This window comes from Populus nigra, chromosome 1 (assembly GCF_951802175.1).
Source record: "Populus nigra chromosome 1, ddPopNigr1.1, whole genome shotgun sequence".
Lineage (NCBI taxonomy): Eukaryota > Viridiplantae > Streptophyta > Magnoliopsida > Malpighiales > Salicaceae > Populus > Populus nigra.
In genome coordinates, this window is record NC_084852.1 from 14102494 (window position 1) to 14118949 (window position 16456).

At 33.9% G+C, this 16456-nt stretch overlaps 1 protein-coding gene across 1 annotated transcript; it reads right to left on the reverse strand.

The window, feature by feature from the left end:
• Nucleotides 1-1286: 1286 nt before the first annotated feature.
• LOC133705513 (CRM-domain containing factor CFM2, chloroplastic) lies at nucleotides 1287-13159 on the reverse strand. The gene is made up of 13 exons (XM_062130771.1): nucleotides 12414-13159; nucleotides 11792-12320; nucleotides 11586-11716; nucleotides 8088-8405; nucleotides 7841-7997; nucleotides 7417-7709; nucleotides 6315-6374; nucleotides 6172-6225; nucleotides 5621-5722; nucleotides 5158-5331; nucleotides 4844-5072; nucleotides 1902-2032; nucleotides 1287-1813 (listed from the first exon to the last, which is right to left on the reverse strand). The coding sequence occupies exons 1-13, from the start codon at nucleotides 13089-13091 to the stop codon at nucleotides 1577-1579; spliced, it is 3093 nt and encodes a 1030-aa protein (XP_061986755.1). The 5' UTR covers nucleotides 13092-13159; the 3' UTR covers nucleotides 1287-1576.
• Between the last annotated feature and the right edge of the window lie 3297 nt (nucleotides 13160-16456).

Sequence of the window (16456 nt, forward strand, 5' to 3'; positions counted from 1 at the left end):
TAACTTGTTAGGTCACTTAAGATTACCGTTAATTGAAAATGTTTAATGTTATATAATTGGATTCTACTTAACTAAACCTATAAGATTTGGAATAACCACTCATGATTATATAAAATTAGACACAGTAGTTAAGCAAACTACATATGATATATTTAGATAAAGAGTTGTCAACTAATTGATCTAGAAGTTATGTGGAAATATAATTGATAAGTTATGTTATTTATTTAATTTAATTTATTTTGATTTGTTGAATCACTCAAGGTTGTCCATTAAAAGAACTAAGCAATATTTTTCAAATTAATAGGAGGAGTTATTAATTTACAAAAAAATATCAGAAGATCAAATTATGATTAAAATTCATATTTAAATTTGACTCATCGTAACAAATTTAAAATAATCAATTAAATAGAAAAACATGATTACTTAAGATACTGGATACACAAGCATACAAAAATAATCTTAAATGACTTTATTTTATGAAATTGTTACATGTCTCCTGTTGGGATTGAGTTTTTATCTAGTAGTTTCTTCTCATTACAAGGGAGAAACAATTAACTGGTAGCATAATTTATTAGAAAATTATCTGATAGATTAGTGAAGGGTAGGGATGAAAATAGATAAAGCTGGAGCCGATTTTCTCCACCCTCCTCTAACTAATCCATCACTTGTCTTCGCTCCAATCTAGTCGGATTGAATCAAGTGGAGGACTTCTACTGCTACACCCTACAGGCACTCTATTTGAGTCTTATTTTTTAATATTAATTTTATAAAAATAAAATGTAAGTTTAATATATATATATATACACGCACACACCATCCATGAATTATAAAATTACTTTTTTTCATTTTCAATATATATATAAAGATGGATTTTAGATAACAGAAGAGTGATAGTTTGTTTAAATTAAGAATAGAAAGATTATACCGCAAACCTGTCTGAAAATACTGAACGAGTAACATTTAGCATGGGATACTTTCAATAAAGTGGAATATAGGTTCAATTTTAAGCCTTTGAGCGAAGGAAACAGATACAAGGGAATCGAGGGGAAAAAATAACTTTCTTCTCTAGCTGTTTAGATTTTAAGATTAAATTGTAAATGTCCCCTAGACTTGAACGAAAACACAAATACTCAAAATTCCTGATTTTAATTATAATTCTTATATATGAACATCATATAAAAATCTGTCTGCATATATATATATATATATATATATATGAATGTCATCTGGAACGAGACTTTATCGTTTGTTTTTCCTTCCCATCTTATTCTTGCAGCAAAAGTTGATGCAGTAGAAACACGAATGCCTTGATTTTTTTTCTTGATCCAAAGGACTCCGAACATGCGGCTCATTCTTGAAGATGGAAACCAAGTTTCTGTCAAGTATCTTACACGAGCAAAATCATTGTTGCTCTTTGCTGAACTATCCAAAATCATCGGAGAACGTGTACTTTCCACTACACAGACAGCGTGAAGAGGGATGACCTTTCACCAAGGTGTTAACATCATAACATGCATTTTTTAGTACAAGCACTGATCATGGCAATGGATGCAATTCTTCAGGCACATGCTCGAATTTATACAGATGAAGTTGGTCTGTTAGCTTGGTTGTTGTGCTGCAGCCCACATTCAAGTCTGATTGCTTCCATGAGCTCAAGAGACACAGCATGCCGACTCCTGCCCTTTGCTCTAGATGCCTCCCCGGCATTTTGCTTATTTTCCTTGCCCTTGTGGCCTGGTTCACCTGCACCCCAACCCCGGTAAAGTATGACTTTGCTGGGCTCCTGAGAGACTAGAACTGCACCTGTTGCTTCCTGTGGATTAAACAGAAGCAGAAGATTCTAACCAATTAATTTATTCAGGTTTAAAGTAACCAAATGAACATGAAATTAGGGTTCAGACCTCCAACTTGGAAACCACCTCCTGTACAGAAGTTCCTTTGGCTCTGCCTTTGACATGTACAATAGCAAAAGGATGCCTCTGAAAGTGGGCCTTTATTGTTTTTGCAACACCAGTAACAATGTTGCTCCTCCCTAGAAAACAATTGCAGTAGCAGAGATACAAGACTCAATAAGTTCCTATGTTTAGTTTATGCCTTGTGGAAGAAAGAATGTGGGGAGTAGAGGGGCTAAGGTTGGAAACTGGGAGCATATAATATGTTCAGAAAGGAAAATGTAACATTTTCCTCTCTAAGAAAATGTATTGTTGTAGCATCCACAAAAAACAGTTGGTAAGATCACCAAATTTGAAATGCCACGTTTGGTTGGCAATTTGCCTATTACACATCCAAAAAGTAGAAAATTGAGGTTCAAAGTTTTCAACATTTTTGGGTCATGCCGAAAGTTCAACAAAAAATACATCAACCCAAGGAAAGAAAGTTAGCACAGTTCAAGTATGCAGCAAAATAACTTCACTAGCAACTAAATCCTGGGGTCTTGGAGCATATGAGACAATAATTCACGTCCATCGCCTATCATGGGGTAGTTTAAAGTTTTTTTTATCGCAGGACCAGCTCATTGACAGCATGGTTACCCCACTTGACTATTGGAGAAAGTCCCTTAACTTGGGGTCCACTTTTTTTCCCAGAAAACAAAGCCATGACTAGCAGATTCAGCTGATGAACAAAAGCACATTTTGGGGCTTCATAAAGCTAGGTTTTTTGGGTTTCATAGTGGCAACAAAAGAGAGTATATTCGTTGTAGAAGATTATTCTCACTACAGAGGATTTTCTAGCAATGGAAGCTGATTCTTATACTTCATTTATTACTAGTTTGAATGGACTACAAAGAATGGTTGTTAGAATGTAAACATGCATAAAATGAGAGGGTAAATAAACTGGAAGGTGTCTCCATTGCTTATACTCTAAAATAAGAAGATTGGGATGCTGAACTCCTAATTCTTTGTTTCTATAAAACATGTAATCATTCATAAATTATAAACTTTGTATGTCAAGAGTGAAATGAAGAGTAATTGTATATTAAGACAAGTTAGCCATAGGGAGAATTCATTCATTGATCCAAGCCCTCCAAAGTGGTCTCAAGAAATAAAAAAGGCTTGAAAGAGCAGGAGTCACTTCATTTAGAATATACAAACTACAATGATTTGGAGAGTACAGAAAATAAACTAAGGCAAACGAGACTACATTCAACATCTGAAAAGTGGATCACACAAAATTGATGTCCTCCAATAGAATTAAGAGGGTTAAACCATGATGTCAACGAAAATAAGAACCTGTGCTTTAATGGCATTTTTCATCCCCTGACTATTATAATTTTAGCACATTACATCCAGTGGCTTTGAAAAATGCAATATTTTGTCCAATTGTGTTTTTGAAACTGTCAGGTTTAATGTGAGATATTTTACTGGTGGGCGATGGTGTGGCAGCAAGTCCTTGTGCTATTGTAACATGTCGACTTTCATCCTTCCATCCACATCCATTAAAAATTCCTATGAACATTTGAATTTGAGATATTTTATGGAAGCAGACAACACTCATGTTCCAATTTTATTGGGTACCTTTAGGAACCATTGCCACACTAGCACCCACTGATAAATACCTAAATCTGATTGTCAAATACTCTAAAAAAATTAAAATTATATTAAGTAATAAATGGATTTGTCAATTATAAAATCTAATAAATCTAAATTGTAAAAAGAAAATTGAAAATATCAACTCAAAGTCTAAACCTTAAATTATAAGTATAAATAAATTAGAAATGAAAAGGCCATCATCGACTTCATTTCCTCTAAAACAACTCCCCCTCCTCCTTGAACACTTCAAAGGAATGTCTTCACCAGGCATGACTGACTTTCAGTTTCTTCTTTCAAGTGACAATGATCCGCTAAAGCTGTATATTTTGTTCCCACACATACATTCCTACAAGAATCTGACCCAAAAGCCAACTAACTTGTTCAAATTTTGACTATTTAAAGAGTTCCTCCATTCCCAAATCTAGCTTCTCTTCAATTTCTACCCTCCACCACCAAACTGTATGGCAAAATTGCTGAACAAAATATAGCCATGGGGAAAAATGGAGGAACAGAGAAACCACCATCAAACACTCCAACAATGTCTCACAAGTTCAACACAGTGAGTACAAAAAACTGTTAGTAATCACATGGCTTAACTGCAGCTGTTGTGCTTGCAGAATCTCATAGCATGGGCCACTTAAGAAGTTTCATGTCTTGCTGCATTGTTAGCTGAATCCCAACAGTGTTTTTTTTTAAAAAAAATGTTTTGTTTTTCAATTGTGTTAAATAGGGGTTCAATTTGAAACCTAATTTGATGTAGTTGTTCGCAGTACTAGATTTCGGTTTGTGTTTTGCTTGTGGAGGGCGTCAGAGGACAAATTTGATACAGTAGTTATGAGCTTCATTTGTTGTTGTTTGATTTTGACTTTTAGTTTTTTTTCTTTTTTTCTTCAATTTTGAATGTGTTTTTCTTTAATTTTTAATGAACTTTAGCTAATTTTACACATTTTTTTTTGTTAGTGGGTACTGATGCTGCAGCTAGTCCTCTCAACACACAATCAAATTAGAACATGTGATGATTTGAATCAAGTAGGTCCACAAAATAGCCCAAATTCAAATCTTGGTGGAAATGGATGGTAGACAACTTGTCATGATTATGATAGCACAAAGACCCATTTGTGTTATTTGGAACCACCAGGTTCAGTGTGCCATTATAGCAAATGTTGCAAGACAAAATGCCATTAAACCATCACAGGGTTTGAGAATAGCACCCTTAGAAACCACATTAGTTGAAGGGGAATGCAAACCATGATGTAAAAGAAAGTAGAATAAAAAAAAAATCAGAAAATGAGATGACAGGAATAGAATATCACCTACTGCAAGCACTGGACGGTTTTTCATCTTGAGGGCTTGCTTTCGTAGAAGAAGTCTGTCTCTATTGGAAAGACAAACAACGCTGGAAGGCTTTCTATTGTCCTCTTCCACCACAATTGGAACTGATTCTCCCGACTGATTTTCAGCTGATTTGACTGATGATCCCATTTCCTCATTGAAAGAAACACAGTTCTTGGCATTAAGGTGAGACACATTCTTTTCATTTGACTGAAATGTCAATAAGCAATACCAGATTAGAAGCTACAGATATGTATTTTAAACATAGAAGACTATTACAGGTTTCATTTCTCACGAATTCAGGTGAAGAATTAGGTTCATTTTCACCAGTCCTATTCCCATCAAATGTTGGATAAAGATCAGTCCAATTAGACCGTTGAGCAGGTTGAAGTTGCTTAGGATTCGCTGATGCACCCAGGCTATCATTTTGATTAACAGCAGTTGAATCAACTCCATGTTCATCCCTAGTCTTAAATAATACAAAATGCCAAACTCCATATTAGATGTCATAAGTGACAAAAAAAAAAAAGGAAAAGGAAATTTAAAACCAATGTTATGTAATAAAGAAGAATATAAGTGCATTAATTAAGTGATCAGAATGCATATATACTATTATTTGGCCTTCAGTTCAAAATGAATAACAGGCAATCTTAAAATGCCAAGCGAAAACTAAAAATTAGCTCTGACAAGTTATGTTTCACTTTCAAATATGTTATTGATATGCTTCTTTTCTCTTTTGAGGTGGATATGTATCTTACCTCAATAATCGCATTACAATCAGCAGGAATGGTTGAATATGAATGACAATCAGGCTTCAGTTCAGAATCTGTTCTTGCAGGTTCTTCTAATTCATCTTTAACCTGAAACAGAAGGCAAATATGTAATTTAGCCTTTTACAGATGGAAAATGATTTACATGTAAAATATTTTTCAATGTTTGCCGTAAAATATTTTACATGTAAAATATATTTCAATGATAGTGGTAGTTGAAATAGTTGAATGATTTTATAAGTGGATTACTTTACGGAACTTCATAGGCTGAAAATATTTTCCAACAAATAAACTAATTTTAAAGGTTGACTATAAAATATTTTTCATTGACCAGTTTTTTGTAAAATATTTTACGCAAAACAAACAAACCCTTAAGTAAAAGAATAAAATGTTCAATTTAGTATTGATCAAACAGTGAACATTGTTGGGCAGTGTGTAGAACAAAGCCAGCAGGCACTAAACTAAGAGTTGTGTTAGTGTATGTGCATGCAAGGTGCATGACATGTTTCTGGGTGTGAGAGGGAGGGAAAGCCAATCACCTGAAATTTTGATTCATCAAAGCACTGTACATTATAGGCTTCCTTGTCTTTAACCTGCGTCAAACATCATATGTGAATTTTATAAGACAATGTACTTGGCTAATAAAAACCATCAAATGAGTTTAGGAAAGTGAGATACTCACTAGTTGAAGTTTCAAGTGGTCTATGTTACTGGTGAGCCGCAAAACATGAAGCTTCAATGACTTCATTAAGAAAATAAGGAAACAAAATCAAACTCTTTAAAAATTAGGTCACTTAGCAGGAATAGTAATCAGCATATTAGGTCAGATATCAGAAGGACCAACTATTTGAATGTTTATAAGATAGGGAAACTGGCAACTTAATTCGACAGGGCATGCAAAGAAAAAAGAAAAAGGAAAAAGAAATCACCACACAATATTTTAATGGGCAAGTTTTTAACATAAAATCTACTACCAAAGCCCAACTCAGAAAATCCAAAGGATAATGTAGATATCATACTGAGTCAAAGGAGATAGAAACGAGTAAAAAACAATGATTGAAAAGCTTGCATAAAGGCAAGCACAACATCATCAAAGCGCTCTCAAGGTTCTCATATCATGGCAAGGGTGATAAGCCAGGACAACTCTTCTCTTTACTTTCCATATAGTCAACAGACCTTGAAAGCTAAAAATTAATCGATAATGGATGACCCTTATCATTAATATACGTTGTGGAAATAGACCAAGAATCAACAATCACACAAGAACACATAAAAACATATATACTGTTTGGCAACCTTGGCTTACATCCATGAGCAAGCATAGTAACAAAAACGCACCATGTGAAAACAGAGATTACAAGGAATCACACATATTATTCTCTCAAACAAAACCCATTTACACCAAAACTCACTCTCTCTCACACTATTCTTTTCTCTTACAAATCTACCTCACACATATAAAAGAAATCTCTATCCAACTCACTCTTTTCTTTAGCAACCAAGTTCTAGAGAATGAGAGCTTGAAAATAAGACAACCCTGAAATATGACATCCTTGGGCTTTTAGACAAGCTAAACCTCTTGGCTTCTCAAATAAGTTAATTTATTTAGACTTTCTTTGTAAGCTAAATTAACAAGCACATGGGTTATTTCTTTTCTAGCTTGAGCACACAATTTTAAGACATTACAACAATATGTTTACCTCTAAAATGTGTTAATATACACGTGCACACGCAAGGGCACAGGGAAAAATACATGCACTTTCTATTATACAAGCCAAGTTTACCTCTCGTCGTTGTGCCTCTAAAGAGCGTTTCATTGCTTGCCTTTTACTCAGGAGTGTTGGAGGCCTTAAACAAGCAGGTCGTGTATAATTCTTCCCGCGATACAGGATAATAGCATAACCCTTACTGACACCCTCCACTGCCACTAATATTCCACCACTTTCAGCCTCCAAGGTCCGTGCTACTGCTTGAACAGCCTGAAAGCTCTTCTCTTTACATATTATCTTTACAAGCTCCCTATATTTCCAGTGAAGGTGCATGTTTTCAATTGTTCCATCAAAAACCCCCCGTCTACCTGAGAAAAGAAGAGAAAACATTCATCAGGGGCCATCTTGGGATAATTCATTTTGACAAGTTAAAAGCCCTTTAATCTGAAAGAAAGAGTATAAAGATACATGCAACAGTGCTTTCTTGCGAAGAACTCACCCATTAAAAGGAAAGGCTTCATTTTCAAGCCAATCTTCCGTAACATATATCTTTCTTCTTCAGTTATCCCCTCTTTATCTATTTCTGGCTGCTGGGACATCTCTGATTTCTCTAGCTCTGAAAGAAGTTTCTCGGCTTTGGCTTTCTTTTCTAGTGCCTGTGATAACATGCCTCGTGTTAACATAAATAAGAGTTTGACAAGTGCAAGTCAATTCTTAACAGCTATGGCACCTCCACAACATCATACCATGGACAATTTGATGCTAGTCCTTTTAATTGCTGCATCAGTGGACCTCAAGTTTTTATTTTCAGAGAGATCATGTTTCCGGTCATTGGTACCATCAATGTCATCTGTAGATTTAGCATTTGTAGTCCTCCAACTCCTGTCTTTAAGCTCCTCTGAAGTGTCATTTGATGTAATACAGTCTGTCAATCGTTTATCCATATCTCCACGCTTTCTTCGATCTTCAATTGCAGAGGAAACTGCAGATGGTAGGAAATCCTTTCCCCGATACAATACAATAAATTCTCTATCCCGTGAAAGCAAAGTTCCTCCGGTCAGCCACTACAATAAATTGTTTTAAGCTTAGCATATATCTACAATTAGAGTAATCAACATTCTCTGTGGTGTGATCAAATAAAGCTTTTTAAAATAACAAGCTTTGATACTATTTTGCAATGTGTAATTTATGAATAATGCAATGATTAATAAATCCACTTAAGTCGTTGTAACAGATGGAGGGGTTTAAAAAGGAAGTATCTTAGATAACCAATGTTTAAATGCGTAGAGTTTTGAGTTTCTGTTCATTGGTTGAAGACAGACATAGCCATCCATCTATCAAGTGTCAATTTATAGAGATGAATACTTGGGGATGCAAGTTGCTCTCACAAGAAGGTATGCATGAGCGAGCCACCAATTGAAAGAGTCATAACAACTTCAAAATTTGTTGTCAAGTTCATCATTGTTAGAATGACATAATTCTTAATTAGTATCAATCTGATTCAAGAATCAAAGGTTTCATATCTATAATAATTGAAATCATCAGAAACCATAGACAAATTACACCATTCATAACTCAACACAAACCATACAAGTCCAAAGAGTTTTTTGTCACAAGATGTTGGGTTTGATACTAAGAAGTTGGAAAAGAAGAATTTGAATTTGGTTGTCTTTGCCTCATGTTGTTGGGTCTTTTAACTAATTATGGAAAGTTGCATTTTGGATGGTAATGTTAAATCAGTTTTATTTTCCTTTCTCTTTGTATCAGTACTGTAGCGACATGTTCACATCATAGAGGGTCAGTAGGTTATTTACTTGTGTTCCCTTTTATTTAGAAGGTGGTCCTAATTAGTCTATGTAACCGCCTGCACCACTGTAGCTGGCATGAGAAAAGAGAACATACTTCCCAGCTCTCACCAACAAACACCCCCCCCCCCTTCAATCCCCAACCCGTGGACATGCCAGCAGCACCAAATCTCAAGATATCATCAACATAGAAGAGTCCATCAAGGCTCTCTTCAAAGAAAGCCGACAAGGTAATTAAGAGATTGGATGTAAACAATGCCAAGTGGGGGGAGGAGACAAACTTAAAGCAGGCTACTAGTTTTGATGAGATAAAAAAGAAAAACTAATCACAGACTTTGCCTACAAGCCACCACAGTAAAGCAACAATCCCAGGGATCTGGAGGTGCTAGAAGCTCCAATTCAGCCAGATCTGCAAAAATCCACCTGTAAAACTACTTCGGGGAATAAAAGGCGGGGATAAAACCCTCTGTCCTTGTTTGGTTCTCACTACTAATAGAAGGAAAGGGCGTGGAAGTCCACAAGTGTAAAGCAGGTTACTAGTTTTGATGAGATAAAAAGAACTGATCATAGACTTTGCCTATAAGCCATCACAATAATGCAGCAATCCCAGGAAGCTGGGGGTGCTAGAAGCTCCAGTACGGCCAGATCTGCAATAATCCAGCTCTAAATATACTTAGGGAAAGAAAAGGTTTAGGAGTGTTCAAACCCCTTAAATAATTAAAAATCTTAACACCCCAGATTGGGGTGTTTAGAGGATTTAAGAATATTAAATGACATAAACATCCTTAACTTAAAATTTTAAAAAAAAACCTCGGACAACATATGCAACATAGAGAGCAGGTTCTTATTATAGCTTGCTTACAGCAGGCTATCTGGGCCATTTAGTTTTCAGACCTTCTATAAGTAGTTGATTTAATAACAGTTGAAGAACAACTGGCAGAAATTATTGCAGCATTAAATGAGATTACAGCACTAGGCTTCAGGCAACTTTGTGAGGAAAAACTGCTTGAATAAAGGGCAAAATTAAGACGGACACTAAACAAATTAATATTAAGCATAACTTCCTTCCACTCATTAAGGCTATTTTGCAATTTATAATTAATCTCATGTTTTCCTAACCCTCTCATTCTCTTCCCTTCCCTTCTCATCCCTTGCATATCCAAAGAAGAGAAATGTTGAAACACGACCACTCCCTTCCTTTATTTATCCTTACTAACCCTATCCTTGCCTACCCTTCTTTCAACCAAATATAATGTTAGGGGAGCTTGCGACACAAATGTGAAACGCACAGAAAATTCTCTAACCACACCACTTGCTAATAATATTCTAGACTTTCGCAAGAATAAAATCATATGAAAATCACACTACAATATACAACTGGTTTAGTCTTTTAGCAACACTTAAAAAAAAGTGGAAAACATTATTTTGGCTACAAAGGCAGAAAAATGTTTTATGAGTGAAAAAATTACTTATTAATATTTAGTGTAAAGTTTCACCAATAAAAGACACTAAATAACAATTTTTTAAATGTTTCTTTGGGTATTATAGGAAGTATAAAAATAAAAGTTGACTAGAAAATTAAAAATAAAAATTGAACTTGTCAGTCTTAAAAAATCATGATACAACTTAATGAGATTATAACTCATCTGTACTTTTTTCAGAAAAGAATAGAATATGTCCTTGCAGAATTTCATTCACTGTGTGTTCAAGTTAATTATGCACTATATTTTTAAGAAGAATAGATCTTAGTGTGGCCTATACACAATCCCAAACAAACAACTTTCCAAGTGGCCTCACAACCACTCAATTAATGAAGTACAAAACTGAATAGAAAACTTTTACCCAATCTTACTATTTGCTCTAATTAATACTCGACTTTCATAATTGGGATCTTAATTCATAAATTCGGATATTAATTCGCCATCCATGGTCCAGGTTCTATAACAAAAGAGGGAATTCAACAAACATATGAAAGAAGTCCGAATACAAGTTCAGAGAGAGAGATAGGTGAATATACCACACTAGAAGGATTTACACTTTGATGATATGCAACTAGAGGTGCTATGATATGATCTAATGGAAATAAAGTAGAACACTGCAAATTCTAATGCAATACTCCCAAGTTAATCAATAAGGAAAGCTAATTGCTCAAGAATCTCATATATGATTTTGTGAGAAAGACCTTAACCTGTTAGCCGCTTCAATCAGTGTAAGAAAGACTTGAGAAATGGGAAATTATTTCCACAATATTGGCTAAATAGCTAATTCCTTAGATTTCCAAATGTACTAGTCTTAACTCTTAACACCTAAAAGAAATGAAGAATCCATGGATACAAGGACTTAAGCATCGATTGGAGAAGATACATAACAAAGCACCATAATTTATGAACTGAAAATTCATAACAGAAAGAAAAGGCATAAATAGGTGTAATTACTAACTTTTAATTCTTGAGCCATCAACTCACTATTAGTATTCTGCACTCCCCTCTTAACTGCAATTTTAGCAATCTCACATTTTTCCCAAAGCTTGACAATTGAAGCAGCCAATCCTTGATGTTTCGTATTTCGACCTGATATAAAAAAGGAAACAAGTCATCAGATTTCAACCATAAGACTTCAAGATAGAAAATTGAAGACAAGCCCACCTAAGGCAAAATGGCAAGGCAGGGGCCGACCAAGCCTCTTTAATGTGGTCATTTCATCATTTGTCAGAGTGGGGCTGACACCATATGGAAGAAGACGGAAGGGTCTCCGATATCCAGAAACAACAGCAGGTAAGAGATCAGCATCAACTGGGAGTGGATCATATCCCCACCAATCATTATATCGGGGGCCTAGTCCATCCAACAACTGATCAGCTTCTTCTGTAAGTTGTGCCTCCCCCGGCAATTGAAACCGTACTCTATTGGGGGAACCAACCCCTTGGACTAAGCTCGGTCTAACTATTTCATCGGATGATCTTGGTTCAGGTGGAGCTGCGCCATCCACGGCAGACGGGACACTCCCCTCCTCATCAACTTCTTTATCATCCACGTCTATATTTTGTACAGCATCAGGAGAAGTTTCATTCACTGAACTAGTTTCTGCAAGGAAGTAGGGATACTTATAATCGGCACCTCTATACAACACTATTTTACTGCCAACCCTCCACACAACTAACCCTCCAGTTTTTCTCTGCATAGCAAACAAAAAAGAAAAACGTAGTCAAGAAACAAATAATAATAATTCACTGAACTAAAGAATATCAATCAAGAAATTCTATCCAACCTCCAATAAATCATGAGTCCTCTTCATGTTCATTCTACACAAATCCTCACAGACAATCTTAACAACCTCGGACCTCCTCCACCTCTCATGAATACCATTCACTATCCCTTCCGTAATCCCTGCTTTCCCGACCTTCAATTTCCTTTTTTCCGCAATCCCAATTGTCCTCAGCCTCCTCAATTCCTCATTGGGTAAACTCAATTCCGCCAATGACGGGACTTTTGCCTCTCCTTTCTTTGCTTCTCTTTCTCTCTTCACCTCTCTTCTCAGTTCATGATACCTAGATATAGCCTTCCCGGAACCCGGAACCGGTACCGGATTCTCCGGCGTGCTCCAGCTCGGGTCGAGAGTTTGCCCGACCCGGTACTTGGGCAATCGATTTGGTAAAGGGATGAAGATTTCTCCAGCAGTGGTTGGCGCTTTGGTTTCGGTTTCTTCCGTGAAGCCCAGGGAGCGGAGCTTGTCGGCAATGCGTTGGATGGCGGAATGAGGGAGGGTTTGGGGGTTGTCGGCACTGGAGCTCCGGACAAGGAATTTGAGTGAGGGATTACTACTACTACTACTACTACTATTATAGTACTCGAAAATTAAGGTTTTGGGGATTGGGCAGATGAGAGAAGAAGAGTGTGTTCTAGGTGAAGGACAAGCATAGCTAATGTGGTTAAGGGAAAGCAACATTTCATGGATGAAGAGAAATTTTGAGAATGAGAAACTGGATAGAACATCACAAAATATACTACAACGAAGGAAAAGCGTGGGAGCGCCAGACTCATTCCGCTTCACAGTGAATTTTAACAGTGAAAGGACGGTTTTACCTCTTACTGAAATAACAATTCGCCTATCTTGGGGTAAGAGGGTCTTTTTCTTTTTCATAACAGTAAAAACACTAAAATGCAAATACATGTCCCCGGGGCAGTTTTTGTTTCTTGGTTGAATATCCAGTTAAATTACTTAAATATTCTTCAACTCAAAAAAATTGTATGGCTAGGGTTTTATTTTTTTCATCTTAGTGTTTTGTTATTTGTTATTTTGATGAAAGGTATCATGGTTTTTTTTATATAAATTAAATAATATTATAATTTAAAAAGTTGTTGGCGCATGGATCATCAGTTGTTAAATTATTTTTTTAAATTGCCTTCACATTCTTTTTCTCTTGGTGCGTATATATTAGTGGAAGTTAATTGGTTTGTTGTCTATCTTTTTTCTTTTGAATTCTAGTTTTTATTGTTGGTTTTTTTTATAAAACAAATTATTTTATTTCAATTTAGTTCTTTGATTTCAATTTGTTATATATTAATGTTTTTAATCTGATCCGTATTCTTTTGAATCTGATTTTTTTTCCTTGATTATTTTATAAAAGTTTTAGTATTTTTAATTTCACTCTTCAATCTAACTTTATGGTGTATTATTTTTTTAATCTGTTCCTCATTCTTTTGTTTTTGTTAACCTTATTATTCTTTTCAATTTAGCCCTTAAATTGAAAAATTATTGTTGCCTTCTAGTTTATTTTTTATTTTAACCTCATTCTTTTAATTTTTATTTTTTATTTTGAGTTTTTTTGTATAATTGTTTTTCGATTCCATCCTTCAAAATTTCATTTCTTGGGGAGTAGCCTTTATAGTTTTTTCATGTATTGTGTTTCTGGTTTGATGACTCGAGTTATGATTTGAAAAGTTAACAGGGTTTGATATTTTTTTTTTACTTATTTTTTTCTAATACTGGGGTCATGTTTGTTTTTTAAATAAATGGCTGTGATTTTCTTTTAAAAAAACTTTTATATCATATTATCTTGACCTCGTTACCTTAGACGCAAGTTTGAAGGGTTAATCCAAACTGATTTACCCTTTAATGCCTAGATTATATGTCTATCATGTTAACTCACAACTAGTTTCTTTTTTTCTTTTTTAACCTTATTACATCCTTCCATAGTTAATTAGCTAAAAATCAAACATTATTGTCTTTTCATTCTCGGATATAGGTTTTTTTTTTCTAGTTATTGTAATCATTTTTTATATATATATTTTTTATTTGTTATTGTTACCTTTTTTTTTTGTCTAATTCAAATAAAACCAGTTTATTTGGTTGTTCGAGATTATTGGATTTAAAAAAAAAATTGTGACACCTAAACATTTTACTTGAAAAATACATGGAGTCGCAATGCAGGCCCATCTAGTTAGTTAACAAATAGCAAGCTCAAATTTCATATATTTCATGATTTTTTTTCCTTTTTTTTTCTTAGTTTAATTTTAGGTGCTAAAATCCTTGTCTGTCTTCTCTCAACTTTTACTAGATTTGGATTAAAATCACCAGATATGTCTTTACTTTAGTAATGCAAACAGACTACTTTATTTCAACTTGATCTGAAAGATTATTTAATAAAATATTATTATTTAAATAAATCCTTTCTCATAATTTAAAATTTTATCATTTTCATGAATAAACTTGATTCTGAATTGAAATATTCATAAACATGAAATGTATTTTAAAATAATTATTTTGGAAAAACATTATTAAAACGCAATATTTTGTTACAAAATCTATTATAAAATGAATGCAAATTAACTATAAATATACATATAAGATGAAGTACAAAATGGTTTTAATATTCAGATGGAGGTTAATATAATTGAAATAAAGAAATAATTTTTATGAATATTTTATTTGATTTTGTTTTGTTTTGCTCTTGTGAAGAACCTTGAGGTCGATTGATAAATAAAGTAACAAACCATGCTTAAATAATATTTTGGAGCTTGATATGATACTCGAACTCGATTTAATTTATATGAGTCGATCTTGAGCGATATAATACCTGGTGTGTTTACAATTCTATATGTACTATATTGATTTAGTCTAATGTCAACTACAAACCTAAATTGCGTGGGGGATTTATTATGCAAAATGCAGTGTAGATCCTCCTATATAACATTGTGGACAGAGTACTTATAGTGCTATTTTTTTTATTTTTGTTTTAATTTGGCTCTTATCATATTAATTATAAATCAATTTGTTTGGGGGAGGGGGGAGGTTGGGATTGAAGATAGAGGACTAAATTAAAAAAAAACGCGTAGGGAATTGGTGAATTTAAAAAGTTTAGGTAAAATATTTATTGTAATCCTTGTACTTTACAAATTATAGATATTGAGTCCTTTTAGTTTTCAAAATTAAAAAAAAATCAATTTTGATCATAAACTTTATTTTTCTTATTTTTTTGGCTCCAAGTACGAAGGAGGTGAGAGAAAATCACTATAATCAGGTTCTAAAGAGAAAAATGTTGGCATCGATTCCAACCTTCAAAACAGTTGAAATTGGTATCAAATTGTTTTTTTTTTATAAGACGATCTCATATAAGGTGTTTTTTTACCTCGAAAGTGCCAAGAAAAACATATTTAATCTTGGTAAGATTTTTTGTTTTAGGTTGATTTTAAGTTTTGGGATGATTTTCTAGGTTTTTTTAGGTCGTGAATGGATTTATCAAGTTTCCTATGATGTTTTATAGGTGTTTTCGATTAATAATGGATTCAAAATTTGATTTTTGGGTCACAAAACCGTTAACCCTAATTTTTGGGTCACAAAACCATTAACCTTATTTTTTCGACCACCACAATGGTCGAGAACTTGGTAATACAAACGACACGTCATCTGGATCTTTTGTTTTTTCAAAAATAATTGGTATTGATGACATATCATCCGTTTCGGCTGCAAAAAAAATAAAAAAAGACTCAATATCATAGGTCATGATGAAATGGGTCAAACGAGCTAGCATGACTTCTTAGGCCCAACATCGTCTAGCATTTTCTTTTCTTTTCTAATTTTTTTCTATTTTTTTAAATTAATGATTTTTTGAATGTTTTTTTTAATTATTATTTTTATTTATATATAGATTAATACCATTTTTATCTTTTATTTTATTTAGAGAGCCTATTTTAAAATGGATATTTTTTTGTTATTTTATATGCATTTAATTTTTTAAGAGGTTTTTATGATTTATCTATATATATATATTTATCTTTTGTATAGATTAAATTAATTTTTAAAATAAAAAA

What these genes read in the sequence shown, in the direction of transcription:
- LOC133705513 (XM_062130771.1), bottom strand. Translation starts at nt 13,091, where the DNA reads ATGTTGCTTTCCCTTAACCACATTAGCTATGCTTGTCCTTCACCTAGA. An exon ending in TAGAGGCACAACGACGAGAG is followed by an intron (nt 6,375 to 7,416) that starts GTAAACTTGGCT and finishes TTCTTAATGAAG; the next exon opens with TCATTGAAGCTTCATGTTTT. An exon ending in CCGTCCAGTGCTTGCAGTAG is followed by an intron (nt 2,033 to 4,843) that starts GTGATATTCTAT and finishes ATTGTTTTCTAG; the next exon opens with GGAGGAGCAACATTGTTACT.